General features: G+C 38.1%; 2 protein-coding genes across 13 annotated transcripts in view; one reads left to right on the top strand and one right to left on the bottom strand.

The window, feature by feature from the left end:
• Positions 1 to 17,704, top strand: part of LOC122568072 (Down syndrome cell adhesion molecule-like protein Dscam2) — a 120,611-nt gene extending 102,907 nt beyond the window's left edge. Inside the window, exons 8-30 of one of the 5 annotated variants that reach the window (XM_043727397.1) lie at positions 577 to 721; positions 2,798 to 2,949; positions 3,729 to 4,001; positions 4,311 to 4,595; positions 9,206 to 9,325; positions 9,785 to 9,958; positions 10,066 to 10,216; positions 10,553 to 10,701; positions 10,779 to 10,910; positions 11,137 to 11,437; positions 12,006 to 12,184; positions 12,263 to 12,432; positions 12,500 to 12,638; positions 12,763 to 12,880; positions 12,956 to 13,407; positions 13,484 to 13,665; positions 13,790 to 14,183; positions 14,437 to 14,580; positions 14,759 to 14,911; positions 15,659 to 15,870; positions 16,433 to 16,586; positions 16,653 to 16,755; positions 17,452 to 17,704. In XM_043727397.1, coding sequence (XP_043583332.1) covers positions 577 to 721; positions 2,798 to 2,949; positions 3,729 to 4,001; positions 4,311 to 4,595; positions 9,206 to 9,325; positions 9,785 to 9,958; positions 10,066 to 10,216; positions 10,553 to 10,701; positions 10,779 to 10,910; positions 11,137 to 11,437; positions 12,006 to 12,184; positions 12,263 to 12,432; positions 12,500 to 12,638; positions 12,763 to 12,880; positions 12,956 to 13,407; positions 13,484 to 13,665; positions 13,790 to 14,183; positions 14,437 to 14,580; positions 14,759 to 14,911; positions 15,659 to 15,870; positions 16,433 to 16,586; positions 16,653 to 16,755; positions 17,452 to 17,704 — 4,535 coding nt within the window. Of the gene's footprint in view, positions 1 to 576; positions 722 to 2,797; positions 2,950 to 3,728; positions 4,002 to 4,310; positions 4,596 to 5,664; positions 5,965 to 9,205; positions 9,326 to 9,784; positions 9,959 to 10,065; positions 10,217 to 10,552; positions 10,702 to 10,778; positions 10,911 to 11,136; positions 11,438 to 12,005; positions 12,185 to 12,262; positions 12,433 to 12,499; positions 12,639 to 12,762; positions 12,881 to 12,955; positions 13,408 to 13,483; positions 13,666 to 13,789; positions 14,184 to 14,436; positions 14,581 to 14,758; positions 15,207 to 15,658; positions 15,871 to 16,432; positions 16,587 to 16,652; positions 16,756 to 17,451 lie in introns of those variants that run through there. The other 4 variants (XM_043727395.1, XM_043727393.1, XM_043727396.1 and 1 more) reach the window with 4 other exon arrangements.
• Positions 14,958 to 25,017, bottom strand: LOC122568073 (tropomyosin-2-like). 8 transcript variants are annotated; one of them, XM_043727398.1, is made up of 8 exons: positions 24,953 to 25,017; positions 24,100 to 24,366; positions 23,804 to 23,937; positions 23,537 to 23,725; positions 23,369 to 23,444; positions 23,018 to 23,150; positions 20,627 to 22,937; positions 17,655 to 17,787 (listed from the first exon to the last, which is right to left on the bottom strand). In XM_043727398.1, the coding sequence occupies exons 2-7, from the start codon at positions 24,337 to 24,339 to the stop codon at positions 22,855 to 22,857; spliced, it is 855 nt and encodes a 284-aa protein (XP_043583333.1). In that variant the 5' UTR covers positions 24,340 to 24,366; positions 24,953 to 25,017; the 3' UTR covers positions 17,655 to 17,787; positions 20,627 to 22,854. The 8 variants fall into 8 exon arrangements, 1 of the variants encoding a protein (XP_043583333.1); XR_006316963.1 differs by lacking the exons at positions 20,627 to 22,937; positions 23,018 to 23,150; positions 23,369 to 23,444; ... (2 more) ...; positions 24,100 to 24,366; positions 24,953 to 25,017 and adding exons at positions 14,958 to 15,212; positions 15,601 to 15,859; positions 16,413 to 16,751; positions 20,495 to 20,538 and having other exon boundaries at positions 17,417 to 17,787; XR_006316962.1 differs by lacking the exons at positions 20,627 to 22,937; positions 23,018 to 23,150; positions 23,369 to 23,444; ... (2 more) ...; positions 24,100 to 24,366; positions 24,953 to 25,017 and adding exons at positions 14,958 to 15,212; positions 15,601 to 15,859; positions 16,413 to 16,751; positions 19,570 to 19,708 and having other exon boundaries at positions 17,417 to 17,787.
• Positions 25,018 to 25,042: the final 25 nt, after the last annotated feature.

Here is a 25,042-nt window from a genome sequence, read left to right as displayed (position 1 = left end):
CAGGCAGGCAGGCAGGCAGGCGTGGCGGCTTTCAGAATCAAGAATCCGTCGTGGTCTTTCACGCTTTTGCCTCTTGTTCTTTCTTCTTCCCCGAGCAAACGGGGATTTCTACTTCTCCCGTTATCTGCTATCCAATTCAACTCTTACCTGCTGCTCCCTAACCTACCCGCGTATCGTTTTTAACGAGATGGATCCGATCGCGTCGCGGTCATTTACGAATCGAATGGCTATTCTCTGGTCGAGCTGACTCCATCTTTCTTCTTCTGCTTTCCGTTCCGCCTTTCTCCATCCTCGTTTTGAATCGACCGATGGAAACGGAGAGACTTCACCGCTATCGAAAGTCCAATCTGTGTCGAGTAGCAACGTTAAAAAAAAAAAAGAATTCCTCTTGCTCTGTGCTCGGTATTTCTTTCGATATTTCTCTGGCCGTTTCATAACCGCGTGTGTTTCAAATGCTTCTTTGAAGTCGTATAAAAACGCGAGCAAAGTGCGAGGGTAGTTGGGAAGGGGAGGAATGTTAAAAACGAAGGATACCGAGAAATATATGTGTCCTGGTCTTGTTTTCTCTGTTCGCAGACGCACCACCGATGCTGCTCTATTCGTTTATCGAACAAACGTTGCAACCGGGCCCGGCTGTATCCTTGAAGTGCTCCGCTGCTGGGAATCCAACACCGCAGGTCTCCTGGGCCTTGGACGGCTTTCCTCTGCCAACCAACGGAAGGTAGGCTTCATTTAATTGTACGTAACTAAATACTGGTGTATTCAACGTGATGCAAGGTATAATTGGTCGTTAATTGTTGCATATATCGATTAGACGCTGCAAGGCAAATTATAGGTTACTTAATTAATTCGATCCGGATATGGAATTGTATGAGAGGTTGTGTAAAAAACTGAAATGTAGATTTTACTCTTATGGTTTTTAATTTAACTTATCTAACTTTAACAATCATATAATCGTTTTTTGATCAAGAAGTAAATAAAAAATGATAGATGTATCAAACATCGAATTTAATTTTGTTATATTGATAATAGTGACGAATCGAGAAATTATAGGTTACAGATTATAGACAAGAATTATATAAATATATTTTGTCAAATTAATAGATAGAAAAGAAGCAAGAAACGAATAGTCTTACTCCAAGTATTCAGGATTCCTACATTAAGTATCGAACTAATTTAATTTATTACTTATTATAAGTTATCACGGTCGTCTTGCGTAATAATTTATCAACTAACAATATTCCATCTTGTTAAATCTTTCCTATCTCTTACAACTATCGACCGTTTAATCTTAAAACATTCCAACTAGCTGATTAATTTGTTAACACGTTCGTGTTAAATTATGCAATACTCGGACGAGATATTTTGTCCAATTAAATTTCTTTCATTTCTATAACTGTCTGCTTAATATTGATCGTTTAATTTTAAACTATTTCCGCTAGTCGGTTAATTTGTCACGTGCCCGTGCTAAATCTCAACTCAACGATACTCAACGTGACAACCATTACTTCCGCATACGACTGATAAAATACGCTACTGCTTCTTTGATCGTCGCATAAAGCATACGATCGTAACTCTTGAACAATTGTTTTAACGCGTGCTTGATGCCTCGTAATTAAAATGCAATCTCCTGGCGGCGATAGTCAAGAGGTCGCATCTGCAGCCAGGCCAATTTCAATTTCAAGTGCAATATCCCAGCAAGAAGCCGGGGAATATTTATTGCGACGACACGGGCCGTCATTCGTCGAGGATAGAGAAGGCAAAGGTACGAGAGGACGGACACGAGAGGATATGACGCGAGACCCTCGTAAGGTTTAACGACAGATCGACATAAAAGACGCTCTGTGATTCTTCTTCTGTGCCACTTCGTTGTTGTACCGCCTCGTTCTCGACCATTTCCTTCCCCTTTCTGTAAAAAGCCATCCTATACGATCCTCCAGCTTCGGGCGAAACGCGTGCAATTCGCTTCTCGTCGTACAAACTGTTGCCCGCGATTCTCGGTACACGTGAAATTAGCAATTTCATTGAAATCGGGCCGCTTTGGTCGAGAACGCGCATTGCGACGCGGTAATTGAAAAGTGGTCTCTCTGCACTGTATTGGAAGTAGGAAGTTACTGTGTTCCCTCCCCCATCAAAGTTAATCGTTAATTGAAAAAAAAACTTTGTTCATTAACTTGGAGGATTTTGCTGAAATTGCGTAGAGAGCTTTGCTGGTGAAATATAGCTTCAATTTGGAACGTTCTCGATGGAAATATTCGTTCGCCCTTTCGGAATTCTGTTAAATAATAATATAAGCTGGAAGAAAAGATTAACGAATGGCGTATGGTGGTACGAGTTTATAGGAATTTCTGAGGTTTGTTTATTGCATCGGTGATTATTTTGTCAATGAGAATTTTTACGGAAAAGCTCTGTTTTTTACATGCTGGTTTTACATATTGTAAAGACTCGGTAGAACGTATGATCGTCCAAGGGTTAGAACAGATATGACTGAATGTATCCTATAAATATGTATCTGGTTCGTTGAAGTTAGTGAAAGGGAACAGAGAAAAAATATTGAGATATACATGGCGTTATCGAAAAAAGCGAGACTGTATCAGTTACTCGACATCAGTGCCAGATATCTGCTGATTTTGAGGGCCATTTCTTTAGAGTTTTGCGCATTTCTCTGCCAACTTACGTCTATCTGTAAATATTATGTCAGAAATAATTTATAAATTATATTAGAAATATTATATTAGAAATAATTTAGAAATAATTTACGGTTCATTAAAGGAGAATTTGTTATCCATGTCCGAAGGTTCGTTATCGGTCAATACGTGACAGTTCACGGCGATGTTATATCGCACGTCAATATCAGTCATGTGATGGTGGAGGATGGAGGAGAATATTCTTGCACAGCTGAAAATCGAGCAGGGAAAGTCACTCACGCTGCACGCCTCAACGTTTACGGTAAATTTCATGCTAAATCCGGTGACCGAACTTCGTGAATAATGTTTAGCAAATTGATGTCCTGTTAGAGTTTGTCCAATTTATGGTTTACGTTTGAGCTTTGATTTCTGACTCTATGACGCCCTTCGCAGCTGAAAATTATTTAAATAAAATGGAAATAAGTTACACGACTAAATAGAGCCACGTAAAATGGTTAAAATACGTCACTGCGTTATCAGCTATGAACGAATAAGTAGCATTACCGCGTATGATGTTAGGCCGTTTGCTCATGCGTTCAATTGAATATTTCATCTATTCGAAGTAACAAAATTTTGTCATTCTTTGCTATTCATACATTCTGTGCCAAATTTGCATTTGATTTTATGTTTTCACGGAAAATTTTGTTGTCGACAAGAGAACTTTATTCCAGCAGTATAAAAGTAGTACTACCATGTTCATAGTCAGACCAATTCCACTTCTTACTGCAATGATAACACATATCTTTCAAAGTTATCTAGCTACGAAATTTCATATATTCCTGCAGTAAGAAAATCTTTCATTCTAACTTGTAAAAGGAGCTTCGGGTAAAATTTTCAAAAAGGTTGCAAAATTAAAACATTCATAATTTATAATTTGTAAGCTCCGATTCTAAGATTTCAGAATTGCATAAATAAATATTTCCAATTTATTGGATCTGATTGTAATTATTTTAAGTCAGCAAAACTACCGATAAATTAACAATTACTTTTCTTTCATAATCCATAAATCTTAATATATTAATCGCTGGATTTTCCCTTCAGGTCTTCCATACATTCGACTAATTCCAAAGGTAACTGCCGTCGCCGGCGAAACTCTTCGTTTGAAGTGTCCAGTGGCTGGCTACCCGATCGAGGAAATCAAGTGGGAGCGGGCAAATCGCGAATTACCAGACGATCTCCGGCAGAAAGTGCTTAAGGACGGTACTTTGGTCATCACGAGCGTACAGAAGAAGGGCGACGCAGGGGTGTACACGTGTTCAGCAAGGAACAAACAAGGACACAACGCGAGAAGATCGGGAGACGTCGCAGTGATCGGTAAGGCATTTCGTTCGTGCCACTATTGTACGATTGTTACAGGTGTTTCGATGCCGAGAAGACGATACCAAGTCTTAACTATTGTCTCGTGGCAAAGACGAAGAACCAAATCGAATATGTTTCGAAAAAATAATTACTACGATCAACAGTAAGGTGGAAGAACCGCCCAAAAAAAAAGAAAAAATGAGAAATAGAAGAAGATAATTTCTAGGATTCCACGATGAGCAGCGAAGGATTGCCAGATGCGACGTGTTTATCTTCGTCTATGCTTCTCGAGTTCACGAGGTGTCGTTGTTGTTATTATTCCAGTTCCTCCCAAAATTAGCCCATTCACGGCAGATCGTGATCTTCATCTCGGCGAAAGAACTACGTTGACTTGCTCGGTGACAAGAGGCGATCTGCCGCTCTCGATCTCCTGGCTCAAGGACGGACGATCTATGGGACCGTCGGAGCGAGTCAGTGTCACCAATATGGACCAGTACAATAGCATACTGATGATTGAAAGTTTATCTCCAGATCACAACGGCAACTACTCGTGCGTGGCCCGTAATCTGGCCGCAGAGGTATCACACACGCAGCGGCTTGTGGTTCATGGTAATCCTCCTCTAGGCCCCCTTCATTTTTGCCCGACGACCGCCTGACCGCCCGAAATCCGTACGAGTGCCGATCGCGTGAGTGCGTACACGGTTGCCCACACTCGCGAATGAACCGCGTGAGGATCTCGAAGTGCTGTTCTCTTTCTCTTGCGTCTCCGTGGAAGTCATAGCGAGTACACAACATTTTCCACAGTCTCTATTCGCACACGTTTCTTCGTTCTCGCTTCATCTGAAAATTTCGATGTGTGTTAGTGCTGTCTCACCGCTGTAAATAGCTTTCAACGTGAACCGATACAATGAAGATGCGTGATCACACAGCTCGTTAAATTCTTACGCGTTCATTCGAGAAGGAGTCTTTTTTTATCTGATATCAAGCCATCGGACGTCATTCAGGAACGTAGAGACCTGATGACGGTTACTTAATGACGGCTCACGCTTAGCGTGGCTCATCCTCCTGCACGAGACCTGCCATTATCACATCCTATGTTTTCTCCTCCATCCTTGTCTCGACTCTTTGAAAAGAAATTTTACATTTGGATAAAAATTAACAACATAAGTGCATCGCTTATATGTACGAATATAAATTTGTATAAAGTATTTTTGAAAAAAAATCTGTTATCTGTATGAAACTAAATTTTCGAAGAGTCGACGAATGCTAGCTCTTGCGTTGGGAACGACCGTATGCAGCGTGAGTGTGCGATGCCAAGTTATAAGTGTACAAGGTGTTGTAGGGCGGCAGGGGCAGGTCCGCGGCGGGGCCACCCTCTCTCTCCTCTACATTGCTACGTTACTATACTGCCTCTATTGTACATATTCTACATATATATATACATATTATATTCTATATATATATCTATACATATACATGGACGTACTACTGTCTATATATATAATATATATGAACATACCGCTACTATATTAAAGAAAAACATCTATATATATATTTATACATATATATATAAAGAACACATGTACCTGGTACAAAAAGAAGGTTCTTGCGTTTTTTTTGGTGCCATCTTTTTCTCGCTCTCACGTATGGTTCTCTCTTCTCTCTTGACCTTTTCCAGTACCCCCTATTATTGAGCCATTTACGTTTCAAGAGGGACTATCCGAGGGGATGCGGACGCGGACGGTGTGCGGGGTCGCGGCGGGTGACCCACCCTTAACTATATCCTGGCTAAAAGACGGCCAAAGTCCTTTCCCTTTGCCGCCGAATCTCGCCTCCGTCGCAAACATCTCCCAACTGGATCCTTATTCGAGTCTCCTCAGTATAACGAACCTCGCGGCCGAGCACTCCGGCGACTATACCTGCGTCGCCGCGAACCCCGCCGCCGAGGTCAGGTACACGGCCAAGCTACAGGTAAAAGGTAACTAGATGATCGGCGACCTTTTCCATCATCATCCCGAAACTTCCAATTTTGATCTCATACCAGCATTTCCCATCGATCTCGACGGAAATATCTGTAATATATTTTATCCTCTTACATATACGCGCTATGAAATTATCTTCTTATTCTTCTTTCGAGGAATTTTTCATTCGCTCATTTTTGTTTCTTTCTCTCCTTAAATCCCAGGTAATTGTGGTTTGTTCCTAGTAAGCTAATACGTTCTTTTCGTTGTCCTTGTTTCCTATTTTCCTTAGGTTAATGTAATATTTTTAGTATATGGTCTCAAATAAAATTCGTACTTGTTACTTTGCTTTTTGTTGGTAAGATTTTTAGACAATTGAATTTGCTGTAAGAGTTTTGTACGTATCTATTTAGAGTTCGTATTTGTCGTTTGGTTTTTGCTAGACATTTGACAAAGTGAATCTGCACATTCAGTAGATGTACCTGAATATTTTTTGCCAATCAGAGATTACATACCTATTTTGATCGATATAAAGAGAATTTTTAATATCTGCTAAACAGATAAATAGAGTAACTCGGCGAGAAATATATATATATATCCTGTGAAAGAAATAACGTCGAGGTCGAGACCAACTCTTGTCCCGATCCCAACTGTACATCCGGAGAGATTCATCAGATCCACCTCTATCCAAATCGCCATAATCTATCGTCCATATTTAACGTCCATAACGATCGAATCATAACGTCATAACGCTTTACTAATTCGATCCCTGCATAACCATCGTTAATCGTCGTAGTGTTCTCGCACGGATTAAAGACGAACCATTAAAACCAATAATTCTGTTACATATAGCAAGACACGTTACTGTGGCCTGTTCGATTTACCAAGAATACAGAGTCTATTCGTAGCGAGATCACGCACGTTTCATCATTGAACCCTCTTGAATCATCGAGTCCGTCCTATTCTCCTAGAAATCCAAAGAAATCTCCTTGTTCCCTCAGACACAGTGTGTATTACATTTACGTTGCTTTGGCTCTCTGGGAATGCGTCGGTATCTCGTGGACCCCCGAGGTTTGCTTGACTTGACCGAATAATAAAGGTAACAGTTTGCACCTTTCCTTATTTTTACTCGTTTCTTTAAAACGGAGCAACCAACCAACCAAGCAAAACTATAAAAAAAAAAAATGATAATGGCGATGTGTACGAACAAAAATAAAACTCTCTTCTGGCCTGCGTGCGTGCGTGTATGTGAGCATCATACACACTTTATTTGCATGTTCTCTTTTTACTATTGACATAGCTGTCGTTTTTTCTGTCTGCATATACATATATTTATATATACATATACCTTACGTGTTTGTGTACATATATTATTATTATTACTTCTATATATATATATATATATTTTAAGTGTTTTCTGATTAACCGAGTACGAGCACGTGCCACTCTGCTCACGATCAAAAATCTTCACAGAACCTATGCGCTGTGGCTCCCCTTTGGGCTCGTTGGAAGGCAACCTTTTTTCATTACACTTCTGCATGCTTTTCTCACTGTCTTTTCTATCTCTCTGTCACGCTCTTTTTTATCTTTCCTTCGCGGTCGCGAAATACACGGGGCACGAATCGGAACGAACTCGAACTAGTTTCATCTGACCGTACGCGAAACGAGAATGGATAATAAGGCAAATATATAGATACTCGCACACAAAGTGCTGCGCTATGTGAACGTATCCGCATAAATGAGACGTCAATATAGATGCATTGTATGCCGCAATGTCGAAAGTAAAGGAACACGCGCCCCATGTGTTTCCAACGCGAATTTTCCGGTAATGTAGGCTAGTAGTACGTATTTATTATTAATTAAATTCGTATTCGTCGAACTAGTCGTTAGAAGCGGGTACTTGATATATCTATATATACATATATATATTATTATTCGCCTATCCACGATATATATCTTTCGGTTTTCCGCCGACATGCTCTCATCCAAGAACCTCACATTTCCTGCCCAATTGCGCCTTTTCTTCTTCCGAGAGTTCTACTTGTTTCACGCCACAATTGAACGAGTATCTTATATATTTAATAACACGTTATACACACAATCTTTACATACATTTGGTCTACATACACATATATATATATTTATATATATATTATATTGTCGCACGCGTTAATGCGTGGCCGGTATTTGCCGTCTTGTAAAACGTTGGAACTCCCACTCACAGTATCTCGCTTGTGCAGCGTTTTTCACCACCGTAAAAAGTAGAACCCGCCAAACAGTACACCCAAAAATACAGTAAACCTCAAACTCTCGACACTGGTCGATGCGCGGCGTACCGTCACGGATCATTTATACCGTTTTGGAAACTCACTCATATCCGGTGTTTGTCGCAATTTAGACGATGCACACATTTAGTGGCGATTTCGTTTGAGCCGTAGCTAGATATACAGAGATCTCAGATAGATGCTTCATACTGCACTGTGTACCTCATTCTCTTTTTTTTCTCTCTCTCTCTCTAATTTTTTCTTCTTTTTTTTTATTTTCGTCTGTCTCCTTTTTGGGCTACGTATGTACGTTGATGGTGTATCGATCGAACCGCTTTACATTGATGATCCTTTAGTAGAAGCAGAGAAACAAGTCCAGTCGTTTATTTGTTCCAAGCGATCCAAGAGAATCGGTCGAAGGCTTGTACGTCGCGGACGTCGCGCATCGACAGTTAAAAACCCCACTTCCATACTAAACCTCACCTACGAACCTTCATTCACTTTATCTCTTAATGTCTCTGCCACTTTTTCATTATGTAAATTTACCATTTTTTCCACCATTATTACGGAAATTCGAGATTTTGTCAAAATTTGTTTAGTCGCGTGTCGAATCTTTCCGCGGCTTGTTTTTCCGATATTGAACCATCGACTTCTCAGATAAATCATTTTCGAATAGAAACGAAGTCGAAAAGAAAAATAAAGAGTAGAACGAAAAAAAGGAACGATCGTTTCTCGTCGACGACAGGCGCCGTCGTTCTGCGTTCTCTTCGTACTTTCACCTTTGTACAGTGTATCTTTCTCGTTTTGTACATATGTATCTCGATACTGCGTTTACGACGATATAGCGCCATACCGTCGACGAGCTCGTCCTTTGACCGCGCTTTTCACGACTCTCTCACGACGTACCTGTCTCTAAATCGCTAACGACCAGTAAAAATAACATACATGGAAGTATTGCAACGACTTGTCTAAAGCTGTTCGCTCTGGTTTTCAGTACCTCCGCGATGGATCGTGGAACCAGCGGACGTGAGCGTCGAAAGAAACAAGCACGTCGCTTTGCACTGCCAAGCGCAGGGCGTGCCTACACCTACTATCGTTTGGAAAAAGGCCACGGGTAAGAAATTTGCTACGTTAATCCATTAAGGGCTGACAATATTACATTTGCAATTTTTTTCAAGTCGATTTACATAATTGTATCTTATTGTTAACATCGTAGCGATAAGAAGAAATTTCAAGAATTTATTTAATATTTTTTTCTTAGCATTGTTCACTATTCTCTCAACTTTAGATCGCAGATTCTACAATGTTATAAAGTTTAAAGAAATCTGTAAAGTTTAAAACGCTTATTTATATCTTATCGGAAGTCCTTTTTGTTTCTTATTTACATAATGAACTTGTATAAAGCATCGAGTTGTTAGAAAAGTTCGTACCACTTTTATTATGAATTTCTATCAGAAGATCTCGAATAAACGTTGCTCTTAGTTGGATAATAAAGGGAATTAAGGAAGAAAAAGAAGGTCTAAAATTCGTTGATAAAACAGATTCGGTATATCTCATTATCTCAACAAAATAGGAAGCAAATCCGGTGAATACGAGGAGTTGCGGGAAAGAGCGTACACGAAAATCCTCAGTAATGGTACGCTGCTATTGCAACACGTGAAAGAAGACAGAGAAGGATTTTACCTCTGTCAAGCGAGCAATGGCATTGGGAGTGGTATCGGCAAAGTAGTTCAGCTAAAAGTAAACTGTAAGTACCTTTGTGTTGAACGTATAAATCGAATAATCATATAATAAATTGTATATCAGTAAAATCAACGTAAAACGCATTATATCCTCGTTTTGATGTCTTGGTAGCTTCTCCATATTTCGCGGCACCATCGAGGCTCGTCACCGTGAAGAAGGGTGACACAGCAACTTTGCATTGCGAGGTACACGGCGACACACCGGTCACCGTCACCTGGTTGAAAGGAGGAAAAATTGAGTTAAATCCCTCGACGAACTATCGGTAAAGCTGGGATTAGCTTGAATACTGTCGAATGAAACTCTTTGATATATTGCTAGGAACTTATATTTTTAAACGCGTGATAGAAAAAAGTTGTTTTAAAGTTTTATTAACTTTTGATTAAATTTTGATCAATTTTTTTTTTATTTGTTTCTGTATGAGATGATTCGTTATTTGTTTGCGAGTGTTTTGTATAAGACGAATATGTGCATACACGAGTGTTTATATTAGAAAGAATTTTAATTCATAGAAGTTGCGTTCCAATTGTTTTTCTATCAGATATTAATTATACATAGGATTATGACTAAATTTTTTACGGTTACTTTATCGTATGTAAAGAGTTACGGTGAAACGAGAGGTAACACCGGATGGTGTGATTGCACAATTACAAATTTCTTCGGCGGAAGCTTCAGACAGTGGGGCGTACTTTTGTCAAGCAAGCAATCTGTATGGTCGTGATCAACAGTTAGTGCAACTCCTCGTACAAGGTATAATTTCATCGATGAAAATAGGTATAACTAAAAAAATATTCATTTAAAGAAATATTCATTTCATTCTAATTTAGAGCCACCACAGCCGCCAAGTTCTTTAGAAACTGCCATGGTTGCCAGCCGAAGCATTAACGTTAAATGGCAACATAAATCACAAGACACCAGTGAAGTGACCAAATATATTCTTCAATATAAAGAAGGCGATGGTGAATATTTTTCAATTATTTAAAGAAAATATATCATAGTAAAAAAACAAAAAGATCTAATAATAAAATATTTATCATTACTGTCATTCTAGATCACATTGGTCGTTGTAATATTTAGTAGATCAAGCAAATTTTGATTTATAATTGATCAAAATTTGAATTTGCATAAACACTCCAAGTCTAGCGATATGTATCAACATTTATTGAACAAATTGTATTAAAACAGCTGGAATATGGCAACAACAAGAATTCACCGGGCCGCCTCTTTCATATGCAGCTCTAATAGACGAATTAAAACCGGCAACTAGATACACTATACGCGTAATAGCCGAAGGACCAGCGGGTAGATCAGTGCCCTCGGCAGAACTGATCGTCAGAACCGAGCCACAAAGACCGGCTGGACCCCCGATTAATCTTGAAGCTAGGGCTCTGTCCTCCTCTGAAATTTTAATTACTTGGTCGCCACCACTGCCTGAACTCCGACACGGTGACATTCAGGGATTCAATGTTGGCTACAGGGAAACAAGGTAGGAATATCGAAACAGAGTAATCTGTCTTGTACAGTCGTTGTACTTTAAAATTCATGCACAAAAGATGCCACTCTATAAGTAAACAGTTTATGTTAGTAAATTTTATGTATATTTTATAATTTCGGAATTATGAAAAATGACCTATGTCTAATGAAAATCAACCGGTTCTATAAAAACTTTCTTATGGGTCCAGTACTTCATGATTTAGTTAGATATAACTCTCCTGCAATGTAATAATTACAAATACGCTCATTTTGTTTAAAAGAATCGAAATATATTGAACAGAAATTAAAGATACTAGAAATTTTCTTAAATAAAATTTTTATCAGGGGCCACACTTCATTTTCATAGTATTAAATTGTTGTAGTTGTATAAAAGTACCATCAAATTTAATATGTTTAATATATTTGGACTTAATTAATTATAATATAAATGCTGTAATAAATACAATGGTGTACAAATCCTTTTTGTCGCCACTACATTTCAATTCTAATTATACAAATGTTTTGAAGCGCATTGAACTATTCAAGTTCAGAACTCCATTACGCTAGCAATCTTCTTTCAGCTCGGCGAATCCCTCGTATAACTTCAGCTCTGTGTCCGGAGACGGGGAAGAAGGGGGTGCAGAACTTCGGCTAACAGGCCTTCGACCCTATACAAAGTACACTTTAGTGGTTCAAGCGTATAATCAAGTTGGATCTGGACCACTTTCCGAACCTTTGTTCACACAGACAATGGAAGATGGTAAATGATATTTTTTAAGATGTCAAATAATTGTGTATTTCGAAAGGTATATTTAATTACAAGAATTAATTTATTTAGTGCCCAGTATGCCACCCGAAGATGTAAGATGCGCTGCGTTAACTTCACAATCACTTCAAGTATCTTGGCAGCCACCACCTAATACGCACAGCAATGGTATTATTCAGGGATACAAGTTACATTATGAACCTATCCTGGCGGATATGTGGCGCAGTGTCGATGAAATGGAAGTAAGCATAATATCTCTTTTACTTAGGCAGATTTAAACTGAGATTCTTCAACGTCACTTTGTTTTAGGTTCGTAAGACTAACGTTTTAACCATTATTCTTACGGGTCTGAGGAAATATACAAATTATACCATTCAAGTATTAGCTTTTACAAGAGTTGGAGATGGAGTACCTACAACAGTAACTTACTGTCAAACGGAAGAGGATGGTAATTTTTGTCAAACTAATTGAAAGTTTACACAATTGTAGAAGTATTTTTAGTAAATAACTTGAAATTAAATAATCTTATGATTAAAAATGCAATAATCGCAGTATTTTTAATTTATCCACAGTGCCTGGCAGTCCAGCAGACATAAAAGTGGTGGTAAGCTCACCGCAGGCACTTTTTATTTCTTGGCTCCCACCCTTAGAACCAAATGGAATTATTACAAAATATAATCTGTATACGAGGTAAAAACAACCACACTGAAATCGTTAAATAAATTTCTATTTAGTTTTATTACTATAAAAATATAAATGCTATAGGGTCGTAGATGGCCGAGAGGAACTTAATCACGGTAAAAGAACACTGCCGGCAACAAGCACTTATTTCGAAGCGACTGATTTGCAACAACACGTAGAATATCAATTTTGGGTGACTGGTAGCACCCGTGTAGGCGAAGGTCAAAGTTCCAGAGTAGCCGCACAGGTTCCAACAAATCGTGTACCAGCGAGGATTACGTCTTTCGGAGGCCACGTAGTACGACCATGGAGAGGATCTGCTACGTTGGCTTGCAACGCAGTTGGCGACCCTACTAGAGAGTGGTATAAAGGACAAGCCGAACAAATTCGTACTGACACAACCAGAAACATACAAATTTTACCGTCTGGAGAACTCGTGCTGTCGAATTTACAATCACAAGATGGTGGAAATTATACTTGTCAGGTTGAGAACGCTCAAGGCAGCGATAAGTTACATTATACTTTGACTGCACAGGGTAAGTTTAATTTTTGAAGGATAAGTGGTTATTAATAGTTGAAGTTGTAAGAAGATTAATTGGAATTTTTTCACAGTACCACCTAGTGCACCTGTTCTGTACGTAACGAGTTCCACATCAAGCAGTATTTTGTTGCACTGGAAACCTGGACACAATGGTGGTGCTTCACTCACAGGCTACACGTTACATTATCGAACGACACATGGAAATTTAGACGAGTTGCAACTATCTCGTCATGCCACAAGTCACGAATTAAAGGTATAATAGACGTACATTTATTCTATATTCATATCTTTAAAATAAAAGATTTCCAAAGCGTAATGAAATGTTTCAAGAATATTTTATACTGAACGTATTACTGATATAGTATATTAATTTCCAGGGTCTCCTATGTGGTAACACATATCAACTATATTTGACATCTCACAACAAAATTGGGAGCAGTCCATCCTCACCAGTCCTCTCAGTTCGAACACAGGGACAGGCACCAGGAATACCACCAGCTGCAGCTTTTCTCAGTCCAAATTCGACCACATTAGTCCTTCGACTTCACGTGTGGCCAGATAATGGCTGTCCGATTCTTTTCTTCGTGATTCAATACAGACCCATAAATGAATTTCATTGGACATTAGTCTCAAACAGCGTAAAAATGCAACGAAGATTTGTCGTGACAAATTTACAACCGAGTTCGGTTTACCAGCTGAAAGTTGAAGCCCACAATGTAGCTGGTAACAATCAAGCGGAGTTCACTTTTGTAACATTGACAAAGGAAGGCGGTAAGCTTGATGATATAACTATTCTTCGTTCAAAACCAATTGATCATTAAAGCTGAATTCCAAAATTCGAATAATAAACAACAAATTTATCATTTCTCAATTATCAAGAGCAGTTAATTTATAATGGACAAAGGATAGAGACATTTCACAGCTTGTAACAAAATTTGAAATAGAGCAAAACGAATCAATCTGGTGACAATATTCAAGTTGAAAGAATTATATCCAAAAGCACTGTGTTCCTGAAACCTTGCAGAACCGCCTCCTCCAGAACTGTCGAAACGTGGAATCGCTTCGGCCGTACCATTCTACGCTGATGTGAAAGTGATGCTGCCTCTGATCGTGGCCACTGTTGCCTTAGTTGTCGCTGTGGTCATCGTAGGTCTTCGCTGGCGAAGCAGTAAGTTGTTCGTTGTAAATTTCTATCAATTGTCGAACTCCACTTTTAATATCCGAATGGTGTGAAACTCACAATCAATGGATCATGAAACAATCTTGATCAGCGATAGATATATTGTAAATAAATCCTATTTATTCATACAAAGTACATACATATTTTATTTCTATTTATATATAAGGATATCTCGGAGACAGAATGCAGCGTCCTATGAAAGAGACCCAAGAGAATCAACAGAATGCCGAAACCCAAAGAGAACGTTACTACGCGACGATTCACAAGGTGGCTTTACAACAAGCGGCGAATACGGGTGGAGGGCCCGACAAGATTCCAGGTGAACCTTTGTTACGATACGGACGACAGCCAGGTTTGGTACTATAATTGTTGTTCAGGTAAAAGAAAATCGCACGCGTAGCGCTGTTCAACCAAAATGGGCAGACCCGTTAGCGTTCGATTGCAGTTCACAAAGCAAAGGTGGATTATTTTACATCTCCCTTTCATCACCGTAGATCATCGTCTTTTTTCTTTTTACCCTTTATGCGACCGATCTTGTATGTTTCACTCGTGTTCCACCGCATATTTCATTCGACACTTCATCATGCATTGCTTCTGCCTTCATCGACCACCCTCTGTAACTTTTTAGAAACTGTATCACTTAGGATATAACTAAAATTTCTAAATTAACAGTGACGAGAACTCATTAGAGAGATTTGTAGTCAATTCTGTGTTTGTCAATTCTGCTCTCAGGAGAATATTATAAAAAAATATATTCTAATATAAAAGAATACTATTGTAGTTACATTATTGGATATTTTATTCTATACATTCAAAAACATCTATTAACAGAATAAACCAAAAAATTCACAGAGTTGCGTTTGATTGATGATGATAGTTTCGTGATATTCTCCTCAAGAAACCAGTTGCTTCTCAAGAATCATAGTTCACGTTAGAAATTGTAACAGAGAAATTACAAAATGAAAGTAAAATCATTCTATAATAGAGCAGATAAAAATCGATTCTCACATAAAAAATTCATCCCAACGCGATTTGAAAGGTAGGCAATGCCTCTGGTGGGTTACAGAGACAGCGGAGGACATCTCGCCGTACGCTACGTTCCAGCTTTCGGAGGGTGGCGGGGGAAGCCTGGCAGGGTTGGGAGGGTTGGGAGGACTGGGAGGCGCGGCGGAAGCTTCAGCAGCCGGCCTCCACCCGAACAACACTCTGCTACACAGTTTCATGTATCACGAGCACGCCATGACCGAAGGGTGCGCAAGCCCTCCACCTGCCGCGACAGTAAGTTCACAGTTTAAATTAGTACCTAATAGCTTAAGAATGTTAATATTTTATTAATTTATTGAGCACTAAATTCTTATTTTCCCATTAAACTATAATCTGTAATATATGCAACCATTAGTACCATCCCAGGGCTTACTACATTAATTGATGAATATATTCATTACATGAATTATAAATAACGTAACATTAATTACATATATTAATTCCTACATTATTCGCGATATTAATTGTTATGTGGTAACTATTAATTACTAGCGTACATACATATGTATTAAACATGTTGCAATTCCCCATAGACATTTGTTTTGAATAAATTGGTCCTTTCACATCTTTTTCGCGTATTAATTCATATTTTATATATTAAGGGAAATAAATAAGTTCTGTTCCTGTTATTATTTGTTCATAAAAAAGAAGCAAGTAAAGTTTTATACAATTATTTCTATTTGATACGTTTTAATGTTAATGATATTTCTTAAAGTAGTGATTCATTTGTAAAATGTGACGTAAAGTCACAGGTTTTATATTTTTATTAGACCTACATATCGTATTATATTCACAGAGCATGAAGAGCGTTTCTTCGAGGAGACGACAGCAGAGAAAGCAACAAACTCCGGGCGATGTCGAGACCGACGAGAGCGAGTCTGACCCGGATCAGTTGACGAGCTCTCGCACAGAGTCTTCCAACCAACTGGACGCGGGAAAACTCAAACATAGTATGCGTAATCATCCATCCAACTCGTTCATAAAATAATACCTTAGTAACAAAATTTTACTTCTAGTTCGGGCCGTTTCCGATTTTATTTATCACGGTACGTCGAGCACTTCTTCGGACATCTCGCCCATGTCAGAGCAGAAGTCACTTCCTCGAAGAGGACGATCTAGGTAATTGATAAATAATCTATCCTTCATTAATTTTTTAATATTTTTATATTAAATACATTCATTAGATATATTATCATTCATCTCATTCATAATTGATTCGTATTCGTAACACATCGTACAGAGCGTTTCTCGAGTAATTAATTTGATACATTGTTTTTTTTTAAATTGTCACACACACACACACACACTCATGCAGAGAAGTTTCAATATAATAATTACGCAGTTATAAGACAATGTAATGAATCAGATCAATATCATAGATAATAGAGATAAAACGAGAAAAGTAAATTTATTAGAATATATATTCATTGAGTTATAACATCGTTAAAAAATTTGCAATCATTATATTATACCAACTGAATAGTATATAATTAAGATCTAAAGGGCTAGTTTTTAATCAAACTTATCAAATCCCAAAATATTTTACAAAGTTTCAATCCCAAATGACACAAGTAGAAAAGTTTTATTATATACGAAACTCGCATAGCATATCACACGCGAAACTCGATCATAAAATAATGATCCAAATTTGATTTCCAAAAAAAGGCCATGTATCATGTTCATGTTCATAGATCATGCAATATTCATAAAACTCTCTGTACGGCCAAGATTCAGCCAACAATGCTGAAAAAAAGCAAACTCATATATGTCATATTCTCACCCGTAGTAAGTTCATTTCTTTGGCTGTCCCGTAAGATGGCATGTTCCCAGCAGGAGCTCTCTACGCACATTATTACCGCCGATATCGGTCGCGGAGACCACATTCGTCGGAGGCAATCAGGGAAACGTAGTGCCAGGGAATGGCGACCGTTCCGACAGGCCAGAGCTCAGCGAAGCTGAGTGCGATATCGACTCCTTGAAGAAGCTGAAACTCGGTCTGAGGAGCTCCCTATGGTCAAGGCCGAGTACCCAAAATAATCCTTCCTCTGATTACTCTATCGCCGTTTAATTCGCTCCACTCTCTTCCTCTGTGTGCCTCCTCTACTTCCCGTTATTGTCCGTGGTAGGCCAAGATATCTCTGTTCTCCCTCTCTTGATCCCATGGTCCAAAGAGTTAGATAAATGAAAAAAAATCCTTTTATCTGGTGTCTCGCCGGATGTTTCGACGTGGTTAGATTTAAAATGAAAAAGAAAAAAAAAAGTTGAAAGATAGGACTTGGTGACGCGTAAGTACGCGCGTCCGTTTCCCTTTTTCTCTCTGTCGATTATAGATGAAAATTAAATTATATTCGTTGCTGGGAATATCGGCAGATGAATCGCTCATAGATAACGGAGAGAGGCTAAATAAACGAAATATTAAAATAAGTATCGTGAAATGAACTGTATCACGTGCATTGTTAACAAAAATAATTCGACTGACTCGTTATCTCTCGTTAATGGAACGTCGAACAAGTTATACACTTTTTACCTTTCTCTTCTTTATCTATGACGCAACGAGATATTATATCCGCGCGTGCGTGTACGTAACGAGTGAATGGTCAAGAAGTTGAATGAGTTAATCGCGTGTAAGAGTGCGTGCCAAACGACAATTTGCTCAGACCGCTGCGACTCGTTTGCCGGCGGGCGACCCATTCGAGACCAAAGACTTAATCGTACGAACAGAGCACGGGAAAGTCCTTGGAGCACCAGCGAATCGTGGAAAACGATGGCATCTTGCATTCGTGGAAATCTCGCGTTTCGATCTTTCTTCGAACGATGGACGATCGGCTTTGAACGTTCGTACAGTTGACCGATTGGATATTCTCATGGTATAGACGAGTAAAAGTAATTATTAATAGAATAACGATGACAAAAGTGCGGTACAACACGATTGAAAAAACATTTACACGACGTCGATTAAATTGATCATTACGTAACTAATTGTCACGATCTAAACAACTTGTCCCCTCTCGATGCACGCCGGGAGCATTTATTTTGGTCACGCTGGCCTACGCTGTTCGTTCTACGATTCTAGACAGGTCCGTCGTTATTTTTTGCAACTACGTTCTGCGTTCGTTTTTCTATCGACTTCTCCGGCGCAATCGATTCGATCATTATACAAACTGCGACTCTTGAGTTTTATGTTATGTTATGTATACATGCGAAATGTTTTATTTTATGAATCACAGTAGATGGTATATGTATTTCTTTGCTTCTAAAATATTCTTTTTCATCTATTTATGAATTACGCTTAAAAATTCCTTAACACGGCTATATCAAAAAATTGACTCATTATCCTGTACTATCGTACCGATTAACTTTAACTAACACTTTTCCTAAATATAAACCAAATATTAAATTTCGCAAACGATGATTAATATTAGAAATTAGTCATCTTGTTATCTTTCACTGTGTTAACTAATCGCATCAATTATTTCTTCTGATCAAATATTACAAATTTTACTGAATAATATGCTGCTCGAGCAACAACGAATCTCAACAAACGGTTCAAAGCTCGTGTAACGTTCGTTACCGAAAGAAGCGATTTTTTCAATTCGTAAGACTGATTTTCTTACTCTCCGTTCGATCGCGATTGTTCACGAGCTCGTATTCGATCTAATTTCAACGAACGAATCGCCGGACATCGTTTTCCACGTTCTCGATCCGTGCTCGCCTGTGTCCAGTTAAATACGTGCGCGTGGTATTAGAATCGGAATGAGAGTTATTAACCGAGAAGAAACCCGAAAGAGAGTGCCAATTCGGCGCGGTTTTACGCGAGCTAACGTAAAACTATTCGTGGTACGTTTTAGAAGACAACAATGAGACGCGTTTGTCCGTTTTCAAGACGGGCTCGTCGAAAGTTGGGCTCTGTTGCATTGTAAAGTTTATACGTACGTCTAAACACCGTTGATTACTTTAAGTCCGTTATTAAATCCTAAGACTTCTAAGTAAGGCATTATTTCCGCGTGCGGGCGGACCGCACGCTCCTCTCCCGCTCTGTAAATTTTTCGCCGTGCCGACAAAACGCTAGTCTAACATCGACAGCGACCATTTCGACTCTGGATCGTTCGTCGATTAAATACATCAACATCTCTCTTCGAATGTCGCGCACTTCGACCGAAAGACTCGCGAATTGTACTCGAATTATATTCGAGATCCAAACGGTCGTTATTTTCTGATTAAATGATAATCAAACTCGAATTAACCCATTAAGGTCCAACATTGCATTAACGCAATATGATAAGTAATATTCTCCATTTTTTTAATTTTATACACCCAATCGTCGATCAATTTTATATTATCAAAGCTTCTCTTTAGTTGATTCTTTTTAGATCAGATACGTATTCTTTCCATCAGTTTGGATATTACAACAATATCGATTATCAGAATATTAGTCTCTTTAGGATAATACACAGGGTGTTTTGTTTAACTGGAGATGGTAAAATATCTTACATAACATAATAATAAATTATATATACATATATATCGTTTGGACCTTAATGGGTTCGATGGCGAGTACGAAATAACAAATTGCACGCGAATACGTTCGTGTGGCATCGACGATGGCTCTTAAATGAGCAATCTGAAGAACCTGTTCTCACACAGATTTCGAGGTTTTTTCGGTAACGGTTGAAATAAAGAAAAAAAAGAAAAGAAAGAAGCATATCGATCTCGTTAAAATTGAAATCAAAAAACAAATGGAAAATAGAAACGTGGCGAAGCACCGCGGTCCGCGCGAGCCGCGACAAATTCGTACGTTCCCTCAGACTGATTTGAAAGTAAAAATAACGTGGTTTAACGCGCGTGTTTTTACGCGTACCGTGATCCACGAGTTGCAAACACACACTACCACGACACTGCCATCCCGCAGACTAACTCGAATAGTGCCAAATCATGGCCAATTTCCTACTTCCGGAAACAATAATTTTACAATTGCGATTTTTATCATTACCAGGTAGCAGGTTTTTCGAGATTTTTAGGATTTTAAAAACGAGCGGTTTTTTCGACGAACTTTATAATGAATTTTCAATCGTTTCCTTCGTGAAATTCCAACCTGAGTTCCAAGAGTGTGCGCGACACTGCGAAGACGAGGGCATATAGGTATACGTATATATATAAATTTATATAAATATATATATACATATGTACTTAAAAGCGCCTGTAAGCGTATACATTACGGTTCAACATACATGAATGTATATATCGAGAAGCACGTCAATCAAACTCGTAGAGTTCGATTAATTTGTTAGATGATTTTCGGGAAGCGGGTATCGTTTATCGTGACGATGATAACGTTTTTTGTACATTTTTGCTTATATCGCCGACCGACTGACGTCCGCTTAACGAGGACTCCGTATATTCGTCGATATGCCCGGGTTCTTTTTCTATTCGATTGTTTTCCACTTCTGGGAATTTCTGGCTCCAGACAAAATAATCTCTCAAAATAATCATACCTGTCGGAATCAATTTTTCGAAATTAAATGAACGCTTACCTTTTATTCTACCGAAGGACAAGGAAATTACAGGTATTGTAAGGACTGACAGTTTAAAATACATACTTGAAAGTATCGATCTAGGATCTGGAGGGTGAGTTATGGATTTTGGCTTACTTTTAGAGCCACTATATATTACGATGTAACAAACGCATTACTGTAATTCGAATCATCGTATTGAAATATCTGAACAATTTATTGCAAGGTTTAATAAGATTTTCTATACATCTCTGATTTTATTCGTCAATCGTTATTTATTAAGAATATCAGTTCGATGAAGAGCCAGAAATTCCTCGAGCACACACGACTCTACTGCCAATTATTTCCTCCGCGTTAATCGTTGAACCACGAACGATGCTTCCAACTGTACGTTTCAGTTAAAACGGTGACGTCACTTAAAACACCTCGAAATACACACAATCGCATTACACACGGGTACACGTTATGAAAAGTAATGCAAAAATTTGAAAAACAATAGCGATGGAAGTTCATCAACATCGACATAACAAATGTAAGATTTTACGTCCTTCTGAAAAATCCAAGCTAGTCGTACAATTGTATCGTATAAGTACTATATTCTCAACACGTAAAATGTAAAACTAAAATGACGTAGCGGAAAACCTTTTAGCGAAAAATATCGATAATGATAAGCATCAGCTTTACAACGTCTAAAATCTAAAAATTGATCAATGATGGACTTTGTATCGCTATATAGTTATCTAGATCTCTCGTGTATCTCTATAAAAATTCATCAAACTCCCCTTGGTCGCGATTCTACATACGGAACTGTCTTTATTTCGATTGAGTATTTGAGATTACGTCACCGGTTTGACCGCGTTTGCGAATGAACGAAGGCGTGGGGAGTGAGCAAATCAAACGAACAATTATTACTGTAACTATACTATTAGCATCGTTGTAAAGAAAAAATAATAATAATAATAAAGAACTGAAAGAAAAGGTAAAGAAAGACGAGATGAAGGCGCGAATGTGAGGGTGTGTCTGCGTATCGAGATTCTATTCTTGAGTGGCATGGCTACGTGCGGAGGGACGTCGGAAAACCCCGTCGGAAAAGTCGCGATCTTTCTCCCTGTTTCAAAGAATTGCGAAGCAAACGAAGCGACGCGACGTGACTATCAATGCCACGGTTGAAATTGTATTCGAGTCGGTGGTATGGCGTTTCGAAGCATTGTGTCGATCGTAGAATCGATAAAATAAATTGATATCCTGTAAAGTACTGTACGAAAATCACCTTTGTTGATTCTTTGCTTCACTCCTTGAAGATTTTAGATAAATAAATATTAACCTGTTAACCGGGGCAGACGAGTTGATTCGTCGCTTAGTCATCGTCGATCTCTTGGACATCGGAATTTCTTTTTTTACGGATCTTCTATTTTATCGTTTCATTTTTATGAAAAATGAATTATACTATATTTATATGTATAAGAAATAAAGCTGGCTTAATTCAAATTGATCTTTATTAAGCATCAACTTTGAGATTACGAGAGTGTTTGATTAAAAAACAACTCGGTTAACGGATTAATTAATTAGCGAAGATTACTTTACACTCTATGATTGAATTTAAATACGTTCGTGAATAAATAAGTTCGAGCATAGCTTTTAATAGAAAAGATACAATATGGATATACTGGCGTAGAAAATAGCAGAGTTCGATATTACAAAAGTTTGACTAATATCCGGTGAGTTCAGCAAACGTGGAATCCATGTCGTCGCAGATGTATTTGTATTTCTCTTTCTCTCTGAATAAGAAGTCTGAAAAACAAAAGCGTGACAGTAAATACAGACAAGGGAGGTCTTCGCTAAAAAGTGTAAAAAGAATTGTAGAAAAATACCTTCTCTTGCATCCAACTCTTTCGAAAACACTTTAACCATCTTCTCCGCGATGATGGCTCTTTTTTCAGCAGCTTTCAGTTTCACTTTCAACTCCTTCAGCTGTGTTTTAAATTCCTCTACCCTTTGATTAGCCTACAAAATTTGCAAAATGGGAATTTTTTAACTAGCTATTAACTTCAATCTTTTACACTTTGTTTCAGGATCTTTGAAACATCAAGAAGTTGATCCATTATACGATATTATAGCATCGATTAATAAATATTTTTCTCAAATATAAAAAAGATACTTTATTATTCAATATTGTTTTTAATAAATATTCAAAAAATATTTGATAAATAATATATTATTACCTTTTCTTCAGATACTTCTAAAGATTTCAATATGTTACCAACGATGAACAATTCGTCCTCTCGTTCCATTATCTTCCTGTGGAATCATTGCACGAAATTACTTGCTGTACATGGAACTAAAATTTGTAAAAAATTATCATAAAATGATTTACGATTCGTCCTACATACGCCTCGCTCGATTTCACTCTTTCTTCAGCCGCTTCCAATTCATCTTCGACGAAAGCCAATTTCCTCGAGATCTCGTCCGATTTTGTATCAGCGTCTTCAGCGATCAACCTCGCCTCCTTCAACTGCGCCATCAGTTGATCCATCCTTTCCTCGTCCTGCTTACTTCTGTTCTCCAAAACTTTGCAGATGCTAAAAGCAACAATTTACTACGAACAAAATCTCAAACGTTAATCAAATTCTTTTCGTTTTCTTTCACACAGGACAAACCGTTTCGCGTCTTCCGCGGTCTCCATCGCTTGTGTCAATTTTGCTTGAGCCGTCAAACGGCGTTCCTCCGATTTTTCCAAATTCTGCAAGCACTGCTGCATCTTTCTGTTCAGAACTGCCAACTCCGATTGCGTCTGTTGTCATTCATAAAGATTATCTTTAATTATTCTTACGTTTCGTACAAATTATCATTATCCCGTATGAAAAATTAATTTTTATCAGAATAGAATTATTTTAATTTATATTATTTATGGAATGTATTGAAAGAAGATTTTATGTTTCTAAAAATCACCAACCACGATATAAACTCTCTCTTTTTGCTCAAGATCTCTATTCGACTTTTCCAACTGAGCTTTGCTCAGTTCCAAGTCGCGTTCCATCTGCACCAGCTTTTTCGCCAGTTCCCGAACTTCGTCCTTTAGTTTCTCTTCTCGCCGATTCGCCTCCTTCGCCTGTTGATCGCATAGATCGGCCCTGTCCATCGCCAGATCCTTCTCGATCTTCAACGTTTGCAGGCGTTTCTTAATCGCGTTCATCACAACGACCGACGTTTCGACGCGAAGCTATATGGAAAATTCGATCAATAAATCTTTTATCAACAAAACTCTGTTTTCGTTTAATAAAATCTGGATCGTTCTTCGATAGTGCAAAAACGTTCGACCAATATTCTACTATGAATCATCTTAATTGATTAAAAGATTTTGATCAAGACATGCACACTATTGATGCGCAATCTATATATAAAAAGTATTTCTATGAATTTCCCGAATTCTTGAAATATTTTTAATTAAATCTTGGAATATTTTTTCTTCATTCTTCTTTAAGAGTAATGAATATTTTATAAATAGAAGAATTCAAATGTAAAAGAGAACATTGTTCTAATTGTACAGGTAGATGTTGGAAAATTTAATAAAAACGGGAATATTCGACACACATGAATCGATATTTTAAAGAAAGAACGATTAAGTATTGAAAATTAGGGAACTTAGTTGCGTCAAAAGTTCATATATTGGAAACACTTTTTTACTACTCCGATATTACACTAATTCTAACGCTATTATTAATCCATTTGAAACACTTTCACACTACATTAAAACAGAACGTCGAACAAAACGTTTCACCCTATTTGTGAAAGAATTATGATCTTACGTATTAATATATTAAAAATAAAATTCGTAAAGATAATATGATCGCACGGTCTTTCAAAGCAAAGCTCGCGGGTTACTGCACTCCGTGACC

Source organism: Bombus pyrosoma, linkage group LG6 (assembly GCF_014825855.1).
Source record: "Bombus pyrosoma isolate SC7728 linkage group LG6, ASM1482585v1, whole genome shotgun sequence".
NCBI classification, from domain to species: domain Eukaryota; kingdom Metazoa; phylum Arthropoda; class Insecta; order Hymenoptera; family Apidae; genus Bombus; species Bombus pyrosoma.
This window is presented reverse-complemented; position numbering and strand designations above follow the sequence as displayed.

Coding starts and splice junctions, on each gene's coding strand:
- LOC122568073 (XM_043727398.1), bottom strand. CDS start 24,339: ATGAACGCGATTAAGAAACGCCTGCAAACGTTGAAGATCGAGAAGGAT. Junction 23,151..23,368: donor TAGAAGTATCTGAAGAAAAG/GTAATAATATAT, acceptor CAAATTTTGTAG/GCTAATCAAAGGGTAGAGGA. Junction 22,938..23,017: donor AGAGTTGGATGCAAGAGAAG/GTATTTTTCTAC, acceptor TTTGTTTTTCAG/ACTTCTTATTCAGAGAGAAA.